Here is a 16371-nt window from a genome sequence, read left to right on the forward strand (position 1 = left end):
TAATCTACTGAAATGATATTTTCTATGCTGTACTGACTCCACACACCCCGTCGCGCCTCCAGGCTGTTCTGTTTTAAAGCAGACCCGGTTTACCACCGGACCCTAAAACCACTGATGTTTGGTAGTATTTAAAACGTTGCTCTAACACAAAACATTGTGTATCGTAAAAACCTTCCTGAAGTATCGTGATGTTACATTCTGCCGTATCGCCCACCTCTAATTCCTTCCTTGTGCTTTTGCCATAAATCTCCCGACTTAAACGGTCAAAAATGAAGAGAATCTGACCGAGAAAGTGTGTTTAGTGGAGCCTAAACGCAGTCGATGTTTTCCTAGCTGTTATAATAGTTGCCCACTCAGTCTGTTAGCACAGCAGGGGCTTTTGGCGCTGAGCTTTAAGCGTTCGGGGGGGATCTATGCAAAAAGTAATGAGCACCAGCCCTCATCCTGGACGTCTACCACCCTGCAGAGGTCCGTTTTGGCAGCCTTAGTCCAGCTGATGGACGTTTTCTGTTTAGAGTGGTCAGCTGGATCAGGCGTTTTACACAAAAGCTCTAAGTAAGCTTAGTCTTGGGCTAAACTGCGATGCCAGTGGTGTTTCCCAGTTCAGAGTCCTGCTTATTCTAGACTTGGGCTTAATCCGGTTGTGGGAAACCAACCATGCAGGTTGTAGGTTCCACAATATGGACAAAATAGCCCATTTTGATTGGGTATTGCTGCATAATGTGCCTTACAATATAGAAAATGCATATTAATGAATCATTAGTGGGATGAAAGGTCAGTGTACACTTTCTGTTCGTTTGCATTTGTTGGGTCATTTGGATGCCTTGATTCACTGGAACCTGCATCTGGGATTAGGAATTAGCAGTTTGCCATTGTAGCCTTTTGCAATGCCAATATAGCAAAAAGCCAATGTTGCCATGGCGATTAACAAATCATGTATTGTCCAGTACTACTGTATTTGTGAATACTGAAATGGGCTGGACGGTCCGTACGCCGCAACAGGTGGTACCTGATCCACACTTTAAACGTCTTTATTTTCCATATCTCAACTGTTGGAACAAAACCTTGTACCTCCATTTCTGTTGTTTTTCAGTTTTTAATGTAATTTGAAAACACCTGTTGCCCCATATATTGTGTGTAAATTTCATGATGAATGGACCGAAAGAAACGGCCCAAAATGACTTGGAAAAAATTCTGGTTCCATTGACTTCCATTGAAAGTGAAGTATGTTTTTCCTTCTCCTGTAAAGTTACCATTTTGGAAATACAAGGTTTTGTTCTGACAGCAGCATTTGGAGTGGTTTAATGTGAAATGTTCCATGGTACACACTTAAAAGGCATGGTTCCTCAAGAGTTCTTTAGTAAAGAAAATGGTTCTGCATAGAGCTATGAACACTAAAAGAACCCTTTGCATGATGAAGAGGTTCTTCAGATTGACAGATGGGTTCTTCTATTGTTACAATGTCAGGCTTACAACAGAAGAACGCTTTTTGGTGCTACGCAGAACCCTTTTCAAAAGGTTACATATATAGAACCATACAAAACACATCCTCCATCAATCCAAAGAGCACTTTAATGATGCAAAGGGTTCTTTGAATGTTCATGGTTCTATATATGAAAGAACCATCTTTTTTAAGTGGGTAGAGAAACTACCGACTTTTAATTCTTTACAGTGGTGGTGATAGGAACCAGAACCAGGGGTCACCATAGCGAAAAGCCAGTGAACCTGCATGTCTCTTCTGAGTTTTACATGTAATGTTGATGATGATAAAATGGAGATAACTTATTTTTTCAGATTTTTCTTTGGTGACTATTTTGCGTCACAGTACCCTCCACCGTTAATGAGGTCCCTGCATTCATGATCATCTCATGTAGTCACTTTCTGTGAGGGAGCTTTTAGAGGTGGACGTCTGGTTCCTATCACCGCCACTGTGATCAGTTCTGACTCCGACTCTGAATGAAGCATTTCACACCAAATCACTCCGATTGACTCCGTTTACATCTGAAACACTTAATTATGCAGGACATTTGGAAGAACTTGAAGACTGATGAGCGAATAACAAGCCTAGAGTTAAGGGGTCAAATGGCCTCTGGACTTGCAGGCGGTCCCTCTGCAGTGCCGTTATTGGCTGTTATCTACTGTTTTCTCTCATTCTGTCTCATCATGCCTGTTTTCCTATCTTCCTTTCCTTTTCTCTCACCTTCCGTTTTCTCTCCCACTCTGTTTCTCTTTCGTTTGTCTTGCTGTTTTTCTCTGTTCTCTCTCTCTGTCTCTCTTTTCCTCTCTCTCTCTCTCTCTCTCTCTCTCTCTCTCTCTCTCTCTCTCTCTCTCTCTCTCTCTCTCTCTCTCTCTCTCTTCCCTCTCTCTCTCTCTCTCTCTCTCTCTCTCTCTCTCTTCCTCTCTCTTCCTCTCTCCCTCTCTTTCTCTTCCCTCACTCACTCTCTCTCTCTCTCTCTCTCTCTCTCCCTCTTTCTTTCTCTTTCTCCCTCTTTCTTTCTCTCTCTCCCTCTTTCTTTCTCTCTCTCTCTCCCTCCATCTTTCTCTCTCTCTCTCTCTCTCTCTCTCTCTCTCTATGCGTGTGTATGCGTGCGTGTGTGTATGCGTGCGTGTATGCGTGCGTGTGTATGTGTGTGTGTGTGTGTGTGTGTGTATGAGTGTGTATATGCGTGTGTAAGAGTGAGTGTGTGTGTGTGTGTAAGAGTGAGTGTGTGTGTGAGTGTGTGTGTGTGTGTAAGAGTGAGTGTGTGTGTGTGTGTGTGTGAGTGTGTGTGTGTGTGTGTGTGTGTGTGTGTGTGTGTGTGTGTGTGTGTGTGTGTGTGTGTGTGTGCGCGCAGTTTTGTGGTGTGTGATTGTTGTTTAATTTTCGTGCTCGTGTGAAGCAGAAAGTCTGTATATGTGGATAAACAGAGGGACACTTAACAAATTGCCTGCAAGTATCTGAGGTTTGAACAGCTGCTTTCACTCTGCTGAAGCCTCCTCTGCCTGTCAGGCAGCGCTGCGGCGGCCGCTCCCGCTCCTCCTGGGCTTTCTGGGTCCAACTGAAGATGCTCCCGGAGCGGATTTCGCTTCTAGGAACAGTCATATGCAAAGTTTTGGCACCCCTGGCCTAATTCCATGGATTTGTTGATTTTCTAAGTGTAAATAAATGAACAAGCCTTTACAGAGAACATGCTGCACGTTTCAATACACTGTTACTGTTTATTACATGTCATTTAATGTCACGAGGGGTGTTAAAACTTTTGGGTCTGACTGAACATGCAGACATACATAGTCCTTACATAGTGAAAGAAAGTTAATGTAACAAGATTTTTTTCCCAAGGAATTTTGGGCTTTTTCTACTGGCCCATTCATCATAATGTGACATTATGCAAATTTATGTATTTGTTATTTTTTCTTATGTATCATGTCTTATGAAGTGGTCTCCCTGAGATAAATGATAATCAATTTAGACCCGTCAAAATGAAGAAACCATGATTTAAAAAAAAATTTAATCTATTGAGGACTTGTTGTGTGTAGTCCTGTAAAGAACTTGAAAAAACTTACATATCTACCATTTATATCAGACATAGAACCTTTTTGTGGTTCTATGTAGAGCCAATTTTCCTAGGACTGTACCTTATTTCAGGGGTTGCCAGATCATTTTCTGAAAAATGAACACAAACGGAAGTAAAACGAGTCCGAATGAGTCCAGTCCCAACCCATCAGAACCCATGTAGATAAACAAAGCCCAGTGTTTAAATAGTCCAGTAAACAAGGAAATAATCTACACAATATAATGTTTATTAGGTCATCTCACTGCTCCAGTCCTATATCTGACCTGGACAGAGGCCAGTTTCCAGTGAAAACTTGCATTCCCTCACTTCAGCACAGTTTGGACGGATTGGTACCTTTTTAAATATTTTCAAATGATGATGCTTTTACTTACAGAAGTAAATCTTCTTTTCAGTCGTTCTCTGTTTGTGGGCTTTATTTCATTATGTTGTGCTGATTCAGCTCCTGGGCTGCTTTACTGTTCACTCCTCTCACTTTGGAGCTTTAACATTTTTGTTTTTAGGCCAGAAAGAGAAGAACAAACCTGACAAATCTTCAGTTCTTTTGCTGATAGATACTGGATGCAACTTATAATTTTGGGTTTTTTTTTTACAACTGATACTCCAGTTTGTTTTTGGTAGCAACACTTCTGCTTTATTGTCGTTATTTAAGCTCCTTTACCCACATCATTGCTTCGGAATAAACTGAATCTTTTAATGTCACGTGGAATCAGTGGTTTGAGGAAACAAGCACGGTTTCCATTTGAAAATTGGTTAATAATTATAAGAAGTAATTTTTTAATGCCGGTATTTATCTTCTGCTCTCTCTGATAAAAACAGTCGGTGGGGTGCTACCCTCAAGTTAGAGGGGTGGTTCTTTCAGATCAGTAGGGTGGTATCCTCCGATCAGTGGGGTGGTACCTTTAGGTCAGTGGAATGGTGTCCTCAAATCAGTGGGGTGGGACCTTCAGGTCAGTCAGGTATTACCATCAGATGAGTGCGGTGGAACGTTCAGGTCAGTGGGGTGGCCAGTAGGGTGATACCCTCAGATCAGTCTGGTGATACCCTCAGATCAGTCTGGTGGTACCCTCAGATCAGTCTGGTGATACCCTCAGATCAGTCTGGTGGTACCCTCAGATCAGTCTGGTGGTACCCTCAGATCAGTCTGGTGGTATCCTCAGATCAGTCTGGTGGTACCCTCAGGTTAGTGGGATGGTACCCTCAGATCAGTGGTGCGGTACCATCAGATCAGTGATGATTAGTACCACTAATTTGGTACTGCTCCGCTGACCTTTAGGATACTACCAAATTAGTGGGGTAGTACCCTCAGATCAGTCTACTGGTCCCCTAGGGATCAGTGGTGTGGTACCTTCAGATCAGTGGGGTAGTATCCTCAGATCAGTAGGGTGATAACTTCAGATCAGCAGAGTAGTACCCTCAGGTTAGTGGGATGGTGCCCTCAGATCAATGGTGCGGTACCGTCAGATCAGTGAGGTAGTACCCTTAAGGTCAGCGGAGTAGTACCAAGTTAATGGGGTGGTACTTTCAGGTCAGCAGGGTAGTTCCCTCAGGTCAGTGGGGTTGTAACCTCAGTAGTAGATGTTCCTAAAACTATGGCATCTCTCCAACGTCTTCTTGGCACCTTTATTTTTGGTGCAGGGGTAAAACTGCTTTTTGTAGTCACATCTGTCCATACATCTGTTCATCATTTAGCTGAAAAAAGCAAAATTTGATCTTGTATCAGTTAAATGTGAGATTTTTGAATCAGCCGTACATGATGAGATTTTTGAGGTATGTGACAGAATCATAAATCCATAAACCACAAATCCATGTTTCTTGGGAATGTTTCACATTATGTACAAAACATCTCTAGTAATGAGTTTATTGCACTAGAGAAATTCGTTCACTGTCTCATCTTAACAGAGGCCTAAAGACAAGACGACTGAAAGTCTTTTAAGTTAGAGGAAAAGCTCAGAAACCTGTTCTATGAGAAGAAAGTAAAAAGTAGGAATTTCACGTTGTCATGGTGCACAGTCAGTGAAATTTAAGGATAATTACAGCGAATTGTTTTAGTTAGAAATCAGAGGCAGCGTTAGCTGAGGACAGTGATCGATTTAAGGTTTCTTTTTTACGAAACAGTCACAGTGTTTAAAAACGATACGAGCGTTTCGTGGAACAGCAAGTGATTTATATTTGAGAGGGGTGTTTTTTGCAAAGGCCCGGCAGCAGCCGCCAAGCGCAGGGATATAGATTTAAAGGGATAAGGAAGGTTTTGAGGTGAGAGGGTCAGACAGGGTTCCTCCACTCAGCAGCTGCTCATGCAGTTGGACGGTTTCAGCGGGCGTTATGACAGCTCCGCTTTGTTTTGGTCTGAACCGTTGCGCCACAGGGTTATAACAGCGGCTGACACAAGCAGTTACTTTTTCAGCACTTGGCTCCTATTCCTGCATGTCTTGAGAAACAGAGGGATGCAGTGCACATCGTTAGGAATGGCGGGATGCATCGGTTTGAAAGTGGTGATTCAAATGCAATGATCGGGATCATAGAGTGTAACCAAGAAAGTATGCACTGAATTTTTGGCTGAAATCAAATTCTAAGACTTTTCAAATTTCTGGAATATATGAAAAGTGATTTTCGGCCCTGTTTTAATTTTTTTTGGCCGTGAGGCTTGAACTCCGGTTAAATTTCTCCTCTTAAAGCTTGTGAGTAATGTAGGATATAATTAAAATGTCTTTAAAATTACAGTTTCAATATAAAAACGTTTAATAATTCAGCCCTATTTTCAAACATAACATTGTACTGTCTACATTCTGCTATTGTACGAATGCTCTTCCGTTTACTTTGTTTATTAGATGTGTTTTCCCAAATCATTTTGAACCGTCTCAGGAAATCGAATTGAATTTGGTGAAATTTGGTTGGCGTCCTACAATATCGCCCTGTCCTGAGCGCAGCACCTGTTCAACGCACAGAACGCATGTCTTTCTTTTTTCCGTAGCGTTCCCAGGAGTTCGTTTTCTGGACGTTTGTGGAGCTGAAGTTGGTGCACCATGCTGTCGGACGGTCTCTGGGTGGTCCGGGGCCTCCTGTTGCTGTATGTGCTGGTCCCTACTTCGGCCAACGACACACTCTCAGCCCCCCGTGTCTTCCTCTCCTTTAAAGGTAAGAAAGTGCACATTTGGGTCACTTATGCTGCCTCCATGACCTGCTGCTGGCTTTCTTCTGGTCGTGTTGTCGTTGCGGTGTGGACCGTGTGTGTGGTCCTGATGTGGACGAAGCTATGAGCCATCAGAGCCGTTTGACACTGTCTTTGTTTTGCTTTATCATAGAGGACGTATCTCTGCTATCCGAACAAACCCTTGTACACCCAAAATGGTAGCTTTACAGTAGAAGGAAAACACTTGCTTTACTTTAGTAAGTCAGTGGAACCAGAATTTTTTCCAAGACATTTTGGGTCATTCCTGTTTTTACATTCATCATGAGATTTCCACATAAGGTGAAGGACAACAGGCATTTACAAAGTAAGTCAAACTAAAAAATGGGAGCGGTTTTGCTCCCAGCAGCAGCGATGTTGCCCTTTAGCGAATACCTACCAAAACATCACTGTGGTCTCCCAAGAGGCACCAACTCTTGTGTCTTTTAATGAGTGTTTTTGGTTTTAACAGCGTGTGATCTACTAGATAGCATTTGCTTAGCATTGCATTTTGAGTGGTTGTAGTGAAGAGCCACAGTACGTCTAGTATTTTCATTAGAGAGTCTGACTTTTAAATCATTTTATCTTGTGAAAGTGTCTTTTTACATTGGCAGATAATTTGACCTATTTTGAGAAAGTGTTTGAATTTCTGCCAATTGAACCTGTAAGATAAAGTGACTGGAATCTTAGTTAAATCATCTTTCAGTATTTTTATGGAAATTGCTTAACTATCTCGGTGAGAAATATTAGATAAATTTGCTAGATTTAAGATGTCACAGAGATAATTTTTCGCCTGTCAGGCGTTTTCAGACACAGTCATTAAACATGGGGTTTTTAGCCTACATTGCAAATGTGTATGAGCCTTCATCATTAGCGACTTTAATTTGATGCCAAGAAAAAAAGCTAGAACGCGTGACAAAATGTGTTTATTGCCGCGAGCCTAATAGCGTCTTACTTTTTACAAATGTTCTCCCCAATTTAGTCGTTTCCAGTTCCACCCGCTACTTAGGACTCCCCCAATCACACAATACTACCAGTGCTAGAAGGAGACCTGCCGCTCACGCAATGTCACAGGACAGCCGAACGCGCTCGGAGGAAAGCGCCGACCGCCAGATCTGCTACGTCAGCTAACAGACACCTGCGCTGACCAGCATCACGCTGAGTGATGGGGGGAGAGGGGGGGCCTTCCTACCCACCCAGAGAGGGCGAGGCCAGTCGTGCTCTATTGGACTCCCGGGTACGGACGGCTGCAGCATCACCAGGGATCAAACTCACGATCTCCTGATGATACGGCCAACGCTTAGACGGTCGCGCCGCTCGGGGGGAGGGTCTTACTTTTAATCAGCACAATCAATGGGTTAAAGCTGCTATAGCTGACTGGGCTATAGTGAGACTGTTTTCTAGCTAACACTGACACTTCAGCCTCAAGGCCTCCCTGAATTCTTAACCTCAGTTCCTCGTAGGGCATATTTCCCACAACATCCACTGTACCGATATTGTGACAAAGCTGATGATCTGCTAATCGGCAGATCCTCGCTTTGTGATGAATGCTTCAGGATACGGTGGAAGAACTTGCAGCGCAGACAGATTCTCCAGTTTCACCGCAGAGAGAGAGAAAATACTCAGATAGAAATCAGAGACTTGTAAATGGTTGCGCTCCCTCTTCCAGCATCCTGGCTGCACTTTACCAAACAGCTGCTTCTACTTGCGCACTGTGTTAGCGCAATTAAAAACACAAACAAAGGCTGAAGACGAGAAACCACCAACAGATCGAAACCCCGGGTCGACACTCGCTCTGAGAGGAGTTTACACGGCTTCGGTTTCACTTGTTTTCTCCTGTTTAAGATCACGTTTTCCGGGATAATCAATGCCGAGCGCGTATCAGTGACATCCCGTTTGCCATGGCGGTGATTATTGCTATTATGCTAGCTCAACACTATACAGAGATCCATACAGCTTGAAAAGCCCCTCACCACAAGACTTTCCCCTTGATTAGGCAGGGCTGTGCCTGGGGAATTAAAGGTATTTTGCAGACTTAAATTGTTTAGAGCAGCCAAGCAGATCGCGGCGCTGGAGCAGATCAGGCCTGTGATTAGCCAGAGCGAGCGGCTATTCCCGTTTCGCTAGCCTGTCCCAAATCAGCCTGGAGAGCAGTGGTGGACTTAATTACTTGGGCCAGCGTGGTCCGGTATTAGAGCTTTTCCTTTTTTTCTTTAATCAAGTCGGCTTTAACACACCGCCGAGTGTGTTTGCCGCTCCTTTCCCAGCGCTCATTTTTGGGGGGCTAGTTTTACCTGCATTGGATTAGCCTGTGCTAGGCAGGCCATCTTTCTTCCTGATCAATGTTTTCCTAAGATTACGCTTTCCCAAGCAGAAATATGGAATTAAGACCTGTTCAATTCCTATTAGACCTGTTTGATAGCATCTTAGGCTGGAAACACAGTTCAGCCATGTCCATAAAACTTTACACAGGTAATTTTACTGGTCATAAGTTGTTTCTAGATTAGCAATATTGTATTAAAATGGTCATATTAGTCATCTGATCAGGTATCCAAGAAGCCTAATTTTCGCTTATGTTAAACTTTTCATTACAATGAGTGCAAAAGTTGTTCAAGTGCTACAGTTGCTAGGAGAGTTAGCTTGCTAGGCTGTTTACAGATGCTAGTTTGCCCAGATCTGGCTAGTAGGGTTGGATAACCGATAAAAATGACACATTTCTCAGACAAGAGATTAGAAATGTGGCACTTCAGTCCACAGATGACCAGAATGAAGCTAGCTAGCTTATTTAAAGCTGGTCAGTTGCGTCCTGTGTGCAGGTTGACCTGTGGGTCAGTCGTATCGTAGTCACATTACTACCGGGCGGTGTTTTGAACTGCTGTGTGAGTTGAAATAGAGCTGATGCTCTTCCTGTTGTGTGTTCTGGTCTGTTGTCAGTACTTTCCAGCGTAAGAAGAAAAAGCTGATGAGTTGGCCTGTTTGTCCCTGGACCTGCTTAAGCTGGACGCAGCACTATTCAACACTTTTCTGCAGCTCTAGTGAGTTTAGTTCAGCCAGAGCCTCAGAATTGGCCGTTTTAATTGCTTTTGGAAAACGACTGCGAAGCTCATCGCCCAGACACCACCTGTAAGCCTCGCGCCGCCTTTTCTTCTCACGCTAACCCACTTCAAAGCACATCACTGCGCATTAATGAATCCTTAATCAAAGAAGCATATTGGCATTTTGATGAGCTGTAATCAGAGGCCACTTACATAATTTCTAGTCTATTGTCTGTCTGCTTACAATTTAATCACAGCTGCTTTATTCTCCCTGTAAAAACGCAGTCTTTTTCAAATAATTAGCTGAAGCTGTTTTTAGCGGGTACTGGAAATTTTGGATGCATTTTAATCCGAACTGCTCAAAGGTTCGGAATCACTTGTCGTAATAAGTTGTTTTTTCGGTAATCAAACATACGGTAAGTGTGATTGAACTAGAGTAAATGTTGTGATTGAATTATAGACTGAAATATGATTATTTATTCAGCAAGAAGTTGCTGTTACTGTTATGCTGTAATGATATTAATTTTATTATAACTTTATTCTTGAAGCTGTATCACTTTCTCAGTTGCTATAGAATCGTCCACATCTCTTGAGCACATTTAAAACTACCACTTCCAAACTTCTGAATTTTAATTCCAAAGTTTCAAGAGTGATTCTAACTTTTGGAGGTAATATAAAACTTTTGCTTGAGAATCCTGGTGTTTGAGCGGTGATTCCAAACTTTTGAACAGTGATTCCTTTTTTTCCCCCACAGTGTGATTCCAAATATTTTAATGTGATTCTGGACTTTTGAACAGTGATTTAAAAGTTTTCATTCCATTTGAACAGTGATTCTAAACTTTGATTGCAACTTTTGGAGGTAATTTCGTACTTTTGATGGTGAATCCAGGCGTTTGAATGTGATTCAAATATTTTGAATGGTGATTCCATGCTTTAGAACATGATTCCAAACTTTTAAAAGTAATTTTATACTTTTGAAAGTGATTCCAGGCATTTGTATGCGATTCCAAACTTTTGAAAGTGATTCCAAACTTTTGAAAGTGATTCCAAACTTTTGAAAGTGATTCCAAACTTTTGAACAGTGATTCTAAACTTTTGAACTGCGATTCCAAATGGCATCTCATTAAACTGTCCCTTCCTGAGAGACGTTAAGTTGAAATTTTCCACTGTGTAACACGAGGTGCACGGAGTCAGACCAGACGAGACGCCTTCGCAAATCGATTTGCTCTGTCGCCCCACCTTCAGGTTCAGGGGCACGACCCCTCGCGCGAGAGCCTCAGCGTCCCCCGATGAAAAAGAGCCGCCCCACTCTGAGAGTTAATCAGGAACACCTTAATTGTTCTTTGAGCTTTGCGACTTCCTTCCCCTCCTGTTGCGCTTCGTCAAAACCGTTCCCCCACGGGGACGCCTCCCATGATGCCGAGGGTGAAGGTTCTGAATCAAAAGCAGCTGTGAAGCTGGTGTCGTGTGTCTGATTTAGGGAGAAACGGAATATTATTTAGTCTGGAATGGGAACGATCTGACATTTTATCTCAGCTAAAATCAGGACGATAAGGATCACTGCTGTGGCTGTTTGATTGTATCCAGATTCCAGCATTTAGAGCATCCAAAACTCATTCTGATTGCAGAGCTGGAATGATTTCGGAGTGATCATCCATAATTGACAATTGGAAAAGTGGAAAAAAATGGTGTTTTGAGAAATTCGCTGAGGTCTCCTGAGACACAGTGTGCTTATATCTTGAATTGATGGCTGACAGAGCTGGACGAGTTTACATAATTAGGTGATTAAGTTTTTATTTATAAGTTTTATACATTTAATTCACAATAAAAACAACCAGATTGTTCATGTTTCAATGTCAGAAAAAAGCAGGAAACATATATTTAACAGAAAATTACACTTTAGCCTCTAACACCAAGTATAATATCAAATCTATCGGTATTTATTTGTCCTCTGCTTTTGCACACTGTGCTGCCACTTAGGCCCTATTTCTTACTTTTACCCCTGCCCCAGATTTTAAGCTTTTGCCCCTTAGAACTGAGTTATAAGTTAAAGTTATGAAATGGGACCCTCAAATAAAAACAGCATCACTTCATTAACAGCTGCTAGCGCCGCTCTGTAGGCGACCCTGCCTGTCTGCAGGGACAGCAGAGGAGGGGAAAGTTCAGCTCCTCACTGCTGGGCTTTAGTTACATTTAGGGATCATACGCCTTCAAAGAGGGGGGCAGTTATTTATTATCACCCCCCCCTAATTCTTCAGTGATATGAAGCTGAAGTCAGAGATTCTCCAGCTTCTTGTTTGACCTTCTGCCTTAAATGGAGCAGCAGGTACATTCTGGCACTTCAGGTGTCAGAACTGCTGGACTATTTAAGGTGGAACTACTTTAAGGTGGTGCTACTTTGTCTTTTCAATTTTTCCAGATTTCAGAAACAATATATATTGTGAACTGTATCAACTTCATGTATCATGGTATTTTGCCCACCTCTGCTCTATATATTCCTGGAAAACGCAGAAAGTGTGTAAAATCTAAACAGATTTCTATCAACAGTCAAATCGTAACCAGTACCCCATGTGTCTGTTCTCATATCTGTGCTAGAGGAGACGTAAAGCGAGGCAGCGTGGAGAATTGGTAATGGGCTTTAGGGGGGAATCAGTACACAGACGCAAACTGAGTCACATAATGAGCCCCAAACTTGTCGCCAGCAGCTCTCCAGGGGGTCCTGACCCTCCTGTATAGATGTTTTGAGGGAGGGGGGGCAGTTTTGGGGTTTCTCTTTTGAAGGTTAGAAGGTTTTCAGCCCTATCTGCTGCATCTTTAACGTGCGGTTAGTTGCCACAGACACCCATTTTGATGCGGCTCCCTGAGCTTAAAAGAATATGAGAACATATTAAGAAGCCAGTAGGCAGGTGCTGAATTACTGGAACAGTAAAAAGTAGTTCCAGTTAGTTTCCCTTTCCCCAGGGTCCTCTAGTATTTGTGTTGGGTGAATCGTACAGATTTACAGCTGAAGGATTCAGAAAAGTGCTGTAGAGAAACGTACGCAAATGTTAACTGACATTAATTAACAAGCGCCCATAGACTCCTGTTGAGGGATTGTTTCGAGTCTTCAGGTTTTCTGTTCCAGTAGCTGCGTTCCAAAGTAGGGTGGGTCCTCGGTAGGACTGTCCTGTGAAGACTCCTCCTTAGTAGCCTATCGGTCACGCAAATGGAACAGTCCTAACGAGGCTGTGTGGTGACATCACCAGAAAGGTCCCGCCTCTTGCAAGTGTGGCTCGAAACTTGTGAGGGAGCTGGTGAGAGAGAATGGAGCCCATTGCTTGGGTATGTTGCTATGGTAACTGATACGCCAACAAGCTTACGTAGTACGATAAACCACACATATACAATCATTTCTGATTAAAATATATGCGCAGAGAACTGTGGGTAACCGAAGGCTTGAAGGATGCATCAGTTGCATCCTTGAAATCACTCATTGGCTGCATTTCTAGCCTGTATAGAAAGGGTCCTTCACTCCGGCACGGCCTTCTGTGACGTAGTGGCCGAGAAATGCGGCCTACCTCGGCTGCAGCTTGTATCTGTGGTAAGTGACTGTATGCTACAGATCTGATGGACAGAGATTAGGTTGAAAAATGCAGGAGAGCTCCTTTAACGCTGGACGCGAGTAAGACTTGGGCCTTGAGAGAGAAGAGACACATAAATCTAGTCGGCACTAATTTCATACGGTTACCTGAGCAGAGCTGACTGGAGCTGCTGTTGCCAGTCTGGAACGGCCCTCTAGGCATTTTAAAACTCCAGGAGGTAAAAAACGAAATACAGGCTATAAAAAAGTAAACTGCGCACTCAAGTTTCAGGATAATTAACTCTTTTTTTTTTTTTTTTTTTTTTTTTCTCTTTGGTTCCCATGAAGTTTTCACGCTAGCATGGATTTGTTTTTGTGCTTTTGTGGTATGTAACGCTTTCGTTACATTTTTTTTTTCTGTCTGCCAGAGCAAGGAATACCCCTCAAAGTATTTAAGGCGGGTGAACAGAGGTGGTCAAAAGCAGGCAGTTTGCCAAAAAGCCCCCCTAAAGCTGTTCAACGTGACCCTCTGCCACACACCCGGCTTTCAAGCTGGCTGAGGGTGTAAAACCCATTTAGAAATGACAATGGATTTACTCTCGCCCTGCAGATTACAGCTTTTCATATCGCAGTTCATAATGCTGATTAAAACAGGAAAGGATGAAAGAAAAGGACTGTTTCATTGGATTGTTAAGCTGCAGTCTGTTTCCCAGTAGCGGCTCAGCGCTGATGTTTTAATCGGCCCGAGTTGTTATTGTGCCGCTGATCCAGGATCAGTTTAATCTGCTTGAAACCCACTTTAAACCGCGATCAGAAGAAAACGTTAAGGCCGATTGGGGAACAGTAGTGAGTGACCGATTCTACAAACAGGTTCTAGGTTGAACTGTGGCCTTAAATAACCCATCCGTGGCCTGTTATCTCCCTCGGGACACATTTTTTTTGGATCCGAGATAAAACCGTGTGAGATTACCACGTTAATCCTGCTGCGGTTGTGTTTGAGCGTAGGTGGGCAGACGTGCTGAGATGATGCATGTCGGCATTGCAATCAGGTATCTGCTCTGATATCAGATGTGCGATTGGTGTCCGTGAGATTTGGATGGATCTGGAATTTGGATCTCAGGAAATCCTGGAATTCTGGGAGCAGGCAGTGCTTGGCTGAGTGATATCTGGTGGAATAACCCTGTGAACACTTTACTACCCTTCATATCTGTGTCTACAAGAGCTGAAGTGAGTGAAGGAGCCTATTTTTACTCATGGCCTGTTTTAGCTGTAGGCCAGTAGATGGTCAACCCAACCTATTCTTTACTTTTTTGTGTCCAGTTCAAATAATTTTTTTTCTGTTTTCTTTATGGATTCCAGTCTTAAACGGATTCAGCACTGAACACTGTTCTAGGTTAAGTGTGCTTGATTGCCACCTTGTTCTTCTCCAATAGCAACAGTTTCACTGCAGATCAGACAGGTTGGCTGAGCATTTTGGAAAGATGGCGTAATAAAGACACACATTTGGAACCATTCCTTATTGGCTACTGACAAATTTCCCTCATTTTGACCACCACAACAATGCTAATTTCAGCTAACATGCCTGTGACGAGCCAACTGTGGTGTATAGTCACCTCTACTGGGCGTAATACCATGTGAAGTAGCTCTACTTTGGACATGGACATCTTAAGAGGTGTTTAAGTAACATGTTTGTTTGCTTTATTATCAGTTTTACTGTGAATCCTTCAATCAACCCTTTAGCATACTTGCGAAAACTGCTTGGTGAACCTTGTGGAGAAACCTCAGCCTGTTTAACGCGACGGAGCCACTGCTTCCCATGTAAAATATGAATTTAAATAACTTTACATGCTTGTAAGAAATGATTTGGTGAAAAACACAAGATGAATTCAGTTCAGTATAGACCGCAGTAGTAGAAGGGTGGGAGTTTTTGGTTTTACTGGTATTTGTTCTGTTTAAATATACTGGAAATATCTAAAAAGAACGTTGAAATTTCCACATCGACATGATGTTTTATGAACCTCCCGTATTTCTCTAGAACACAGCTAATCAGCTGTAAATGTGAAGTTAAGTAGTTAATGCTGTTCACTGCCCTGCTGGAAAAAAAACAGCACAGGTTTCATGCTCGTTTATCCTGGTCTATCCTGGTCTATCCTGGTCTGTGCTGGTCTGTGCTGGTCTGTGCTGGTCTGTGCTGGTCTCTGCTGGTCTCTGCTGGTCTCTGCTGGTTTTTGTAGCAGGCTAAAGATCCTTGCAGTCGGCTTTTTACTGTCACTTTTTTAAAAAATGCTAGTCGCATATAATCATACGATCAGAGAAGATATGACTATTTCTGTGTTTCCACAGTACATCCTTAAAATAAATATCCCAAACCTAATTCCAACGTCCACCTCTAATCTAACTCACTAACATTTTAGATCCAGGGCCTCGAGGCCTTGATTAGCTAATACTGTTTTGTTAGCATTGGGACTAAACACTGTAGAGTAGTAGACCTCCAAGAACCTCCTTAGGGCTAGAGACTGATTGACCAGCTGAGCTATGTGACCTTCAGAAAAGACTCTGAACTGGCCTCTTTCAGTGTCCCAACTCCGTTGCCTAACCTAAGGAATCGTGTGCCATAGCTATGCGACTTCGCTGGCAGTTCTGAGGGGGAAAAAACGTGATGGTCCACTGACCTCCCAGTTAGTTTTGGAGCTAGTTTAGATGATTTTTTTAACAGATTGATCGGATTAAATAAAGAATTTTGTGCTTTGCTTCTCTGCAAACAGTCAACAGGTTGGAAATCTGTTTGCTAATGCTAGCACATATATAGTGTACAGCTTGGCCCCAGCGAGAAGGATTTAGGCTACAAGTGTGAGATAAAGAACTGCAATGGATCCTCATTATTCCAGAGGAAGGGAGCGATTTGAGTTGCAGAGCTAGGATGATGAGATAGGAAAGGCTAGCTCTTTAGCAGAGCTGTGGGGATTAGCGGCAGGGCTAGAGATAAAGCTGGAGGCCTTTTACAGCAGAATGATATCAGCGGAGATTAGCGAACGGCTCTGTCACACACGGCCTGAT

The 16371-nt window shown here is 42.9% G+C and overlaps 1 protein-coding gene across 4 annotated transcripts in view; it reads left to right on the plus strand.

Moving 5' to 3' along the window:
• sema3fb (sema domain, immunoglobulin domain (Ig), short basic domain, secreted, (semaphorin) 3Fb) overlaps nucleotides 1-16371 on the plus strand; it is a 106145-nt gene that overhangs the window by 920 nt on the left and 88854 nt on the right. For all 4 annotated transcript variants that reach the window (XM_037532555.1, XM_037532556.1, XM_037532557.1 and 1 more), the window contains exon 2: nucleotides 6526-6689. In XM_037532555.1, the coding sequence (XP_037388452.1) occupies nucleotides 6578-6689 (112 nt within the window). In that variant the 5' untranslated portion in view covers nucleotides 6526-6577. The remainder of the gene's footprint in view (nucleotides 1-6525; nucleotides 6690-16371) is intronic.

Source organism: Pygocentrus nattereri, chromosome 21, assembly GCF_015220715.1.
Source record: "Pygocentrus nattereri isolate fPygNat1 chromosome 21, fPygNat1.pri, whole genome shotgun sequence".
NCBI lineage: Eukaryota > Metazoa > Chordata > Actinopteri > Characiformes > Serrasalmidae > Pygocentrus > Pygocentrus nattereri.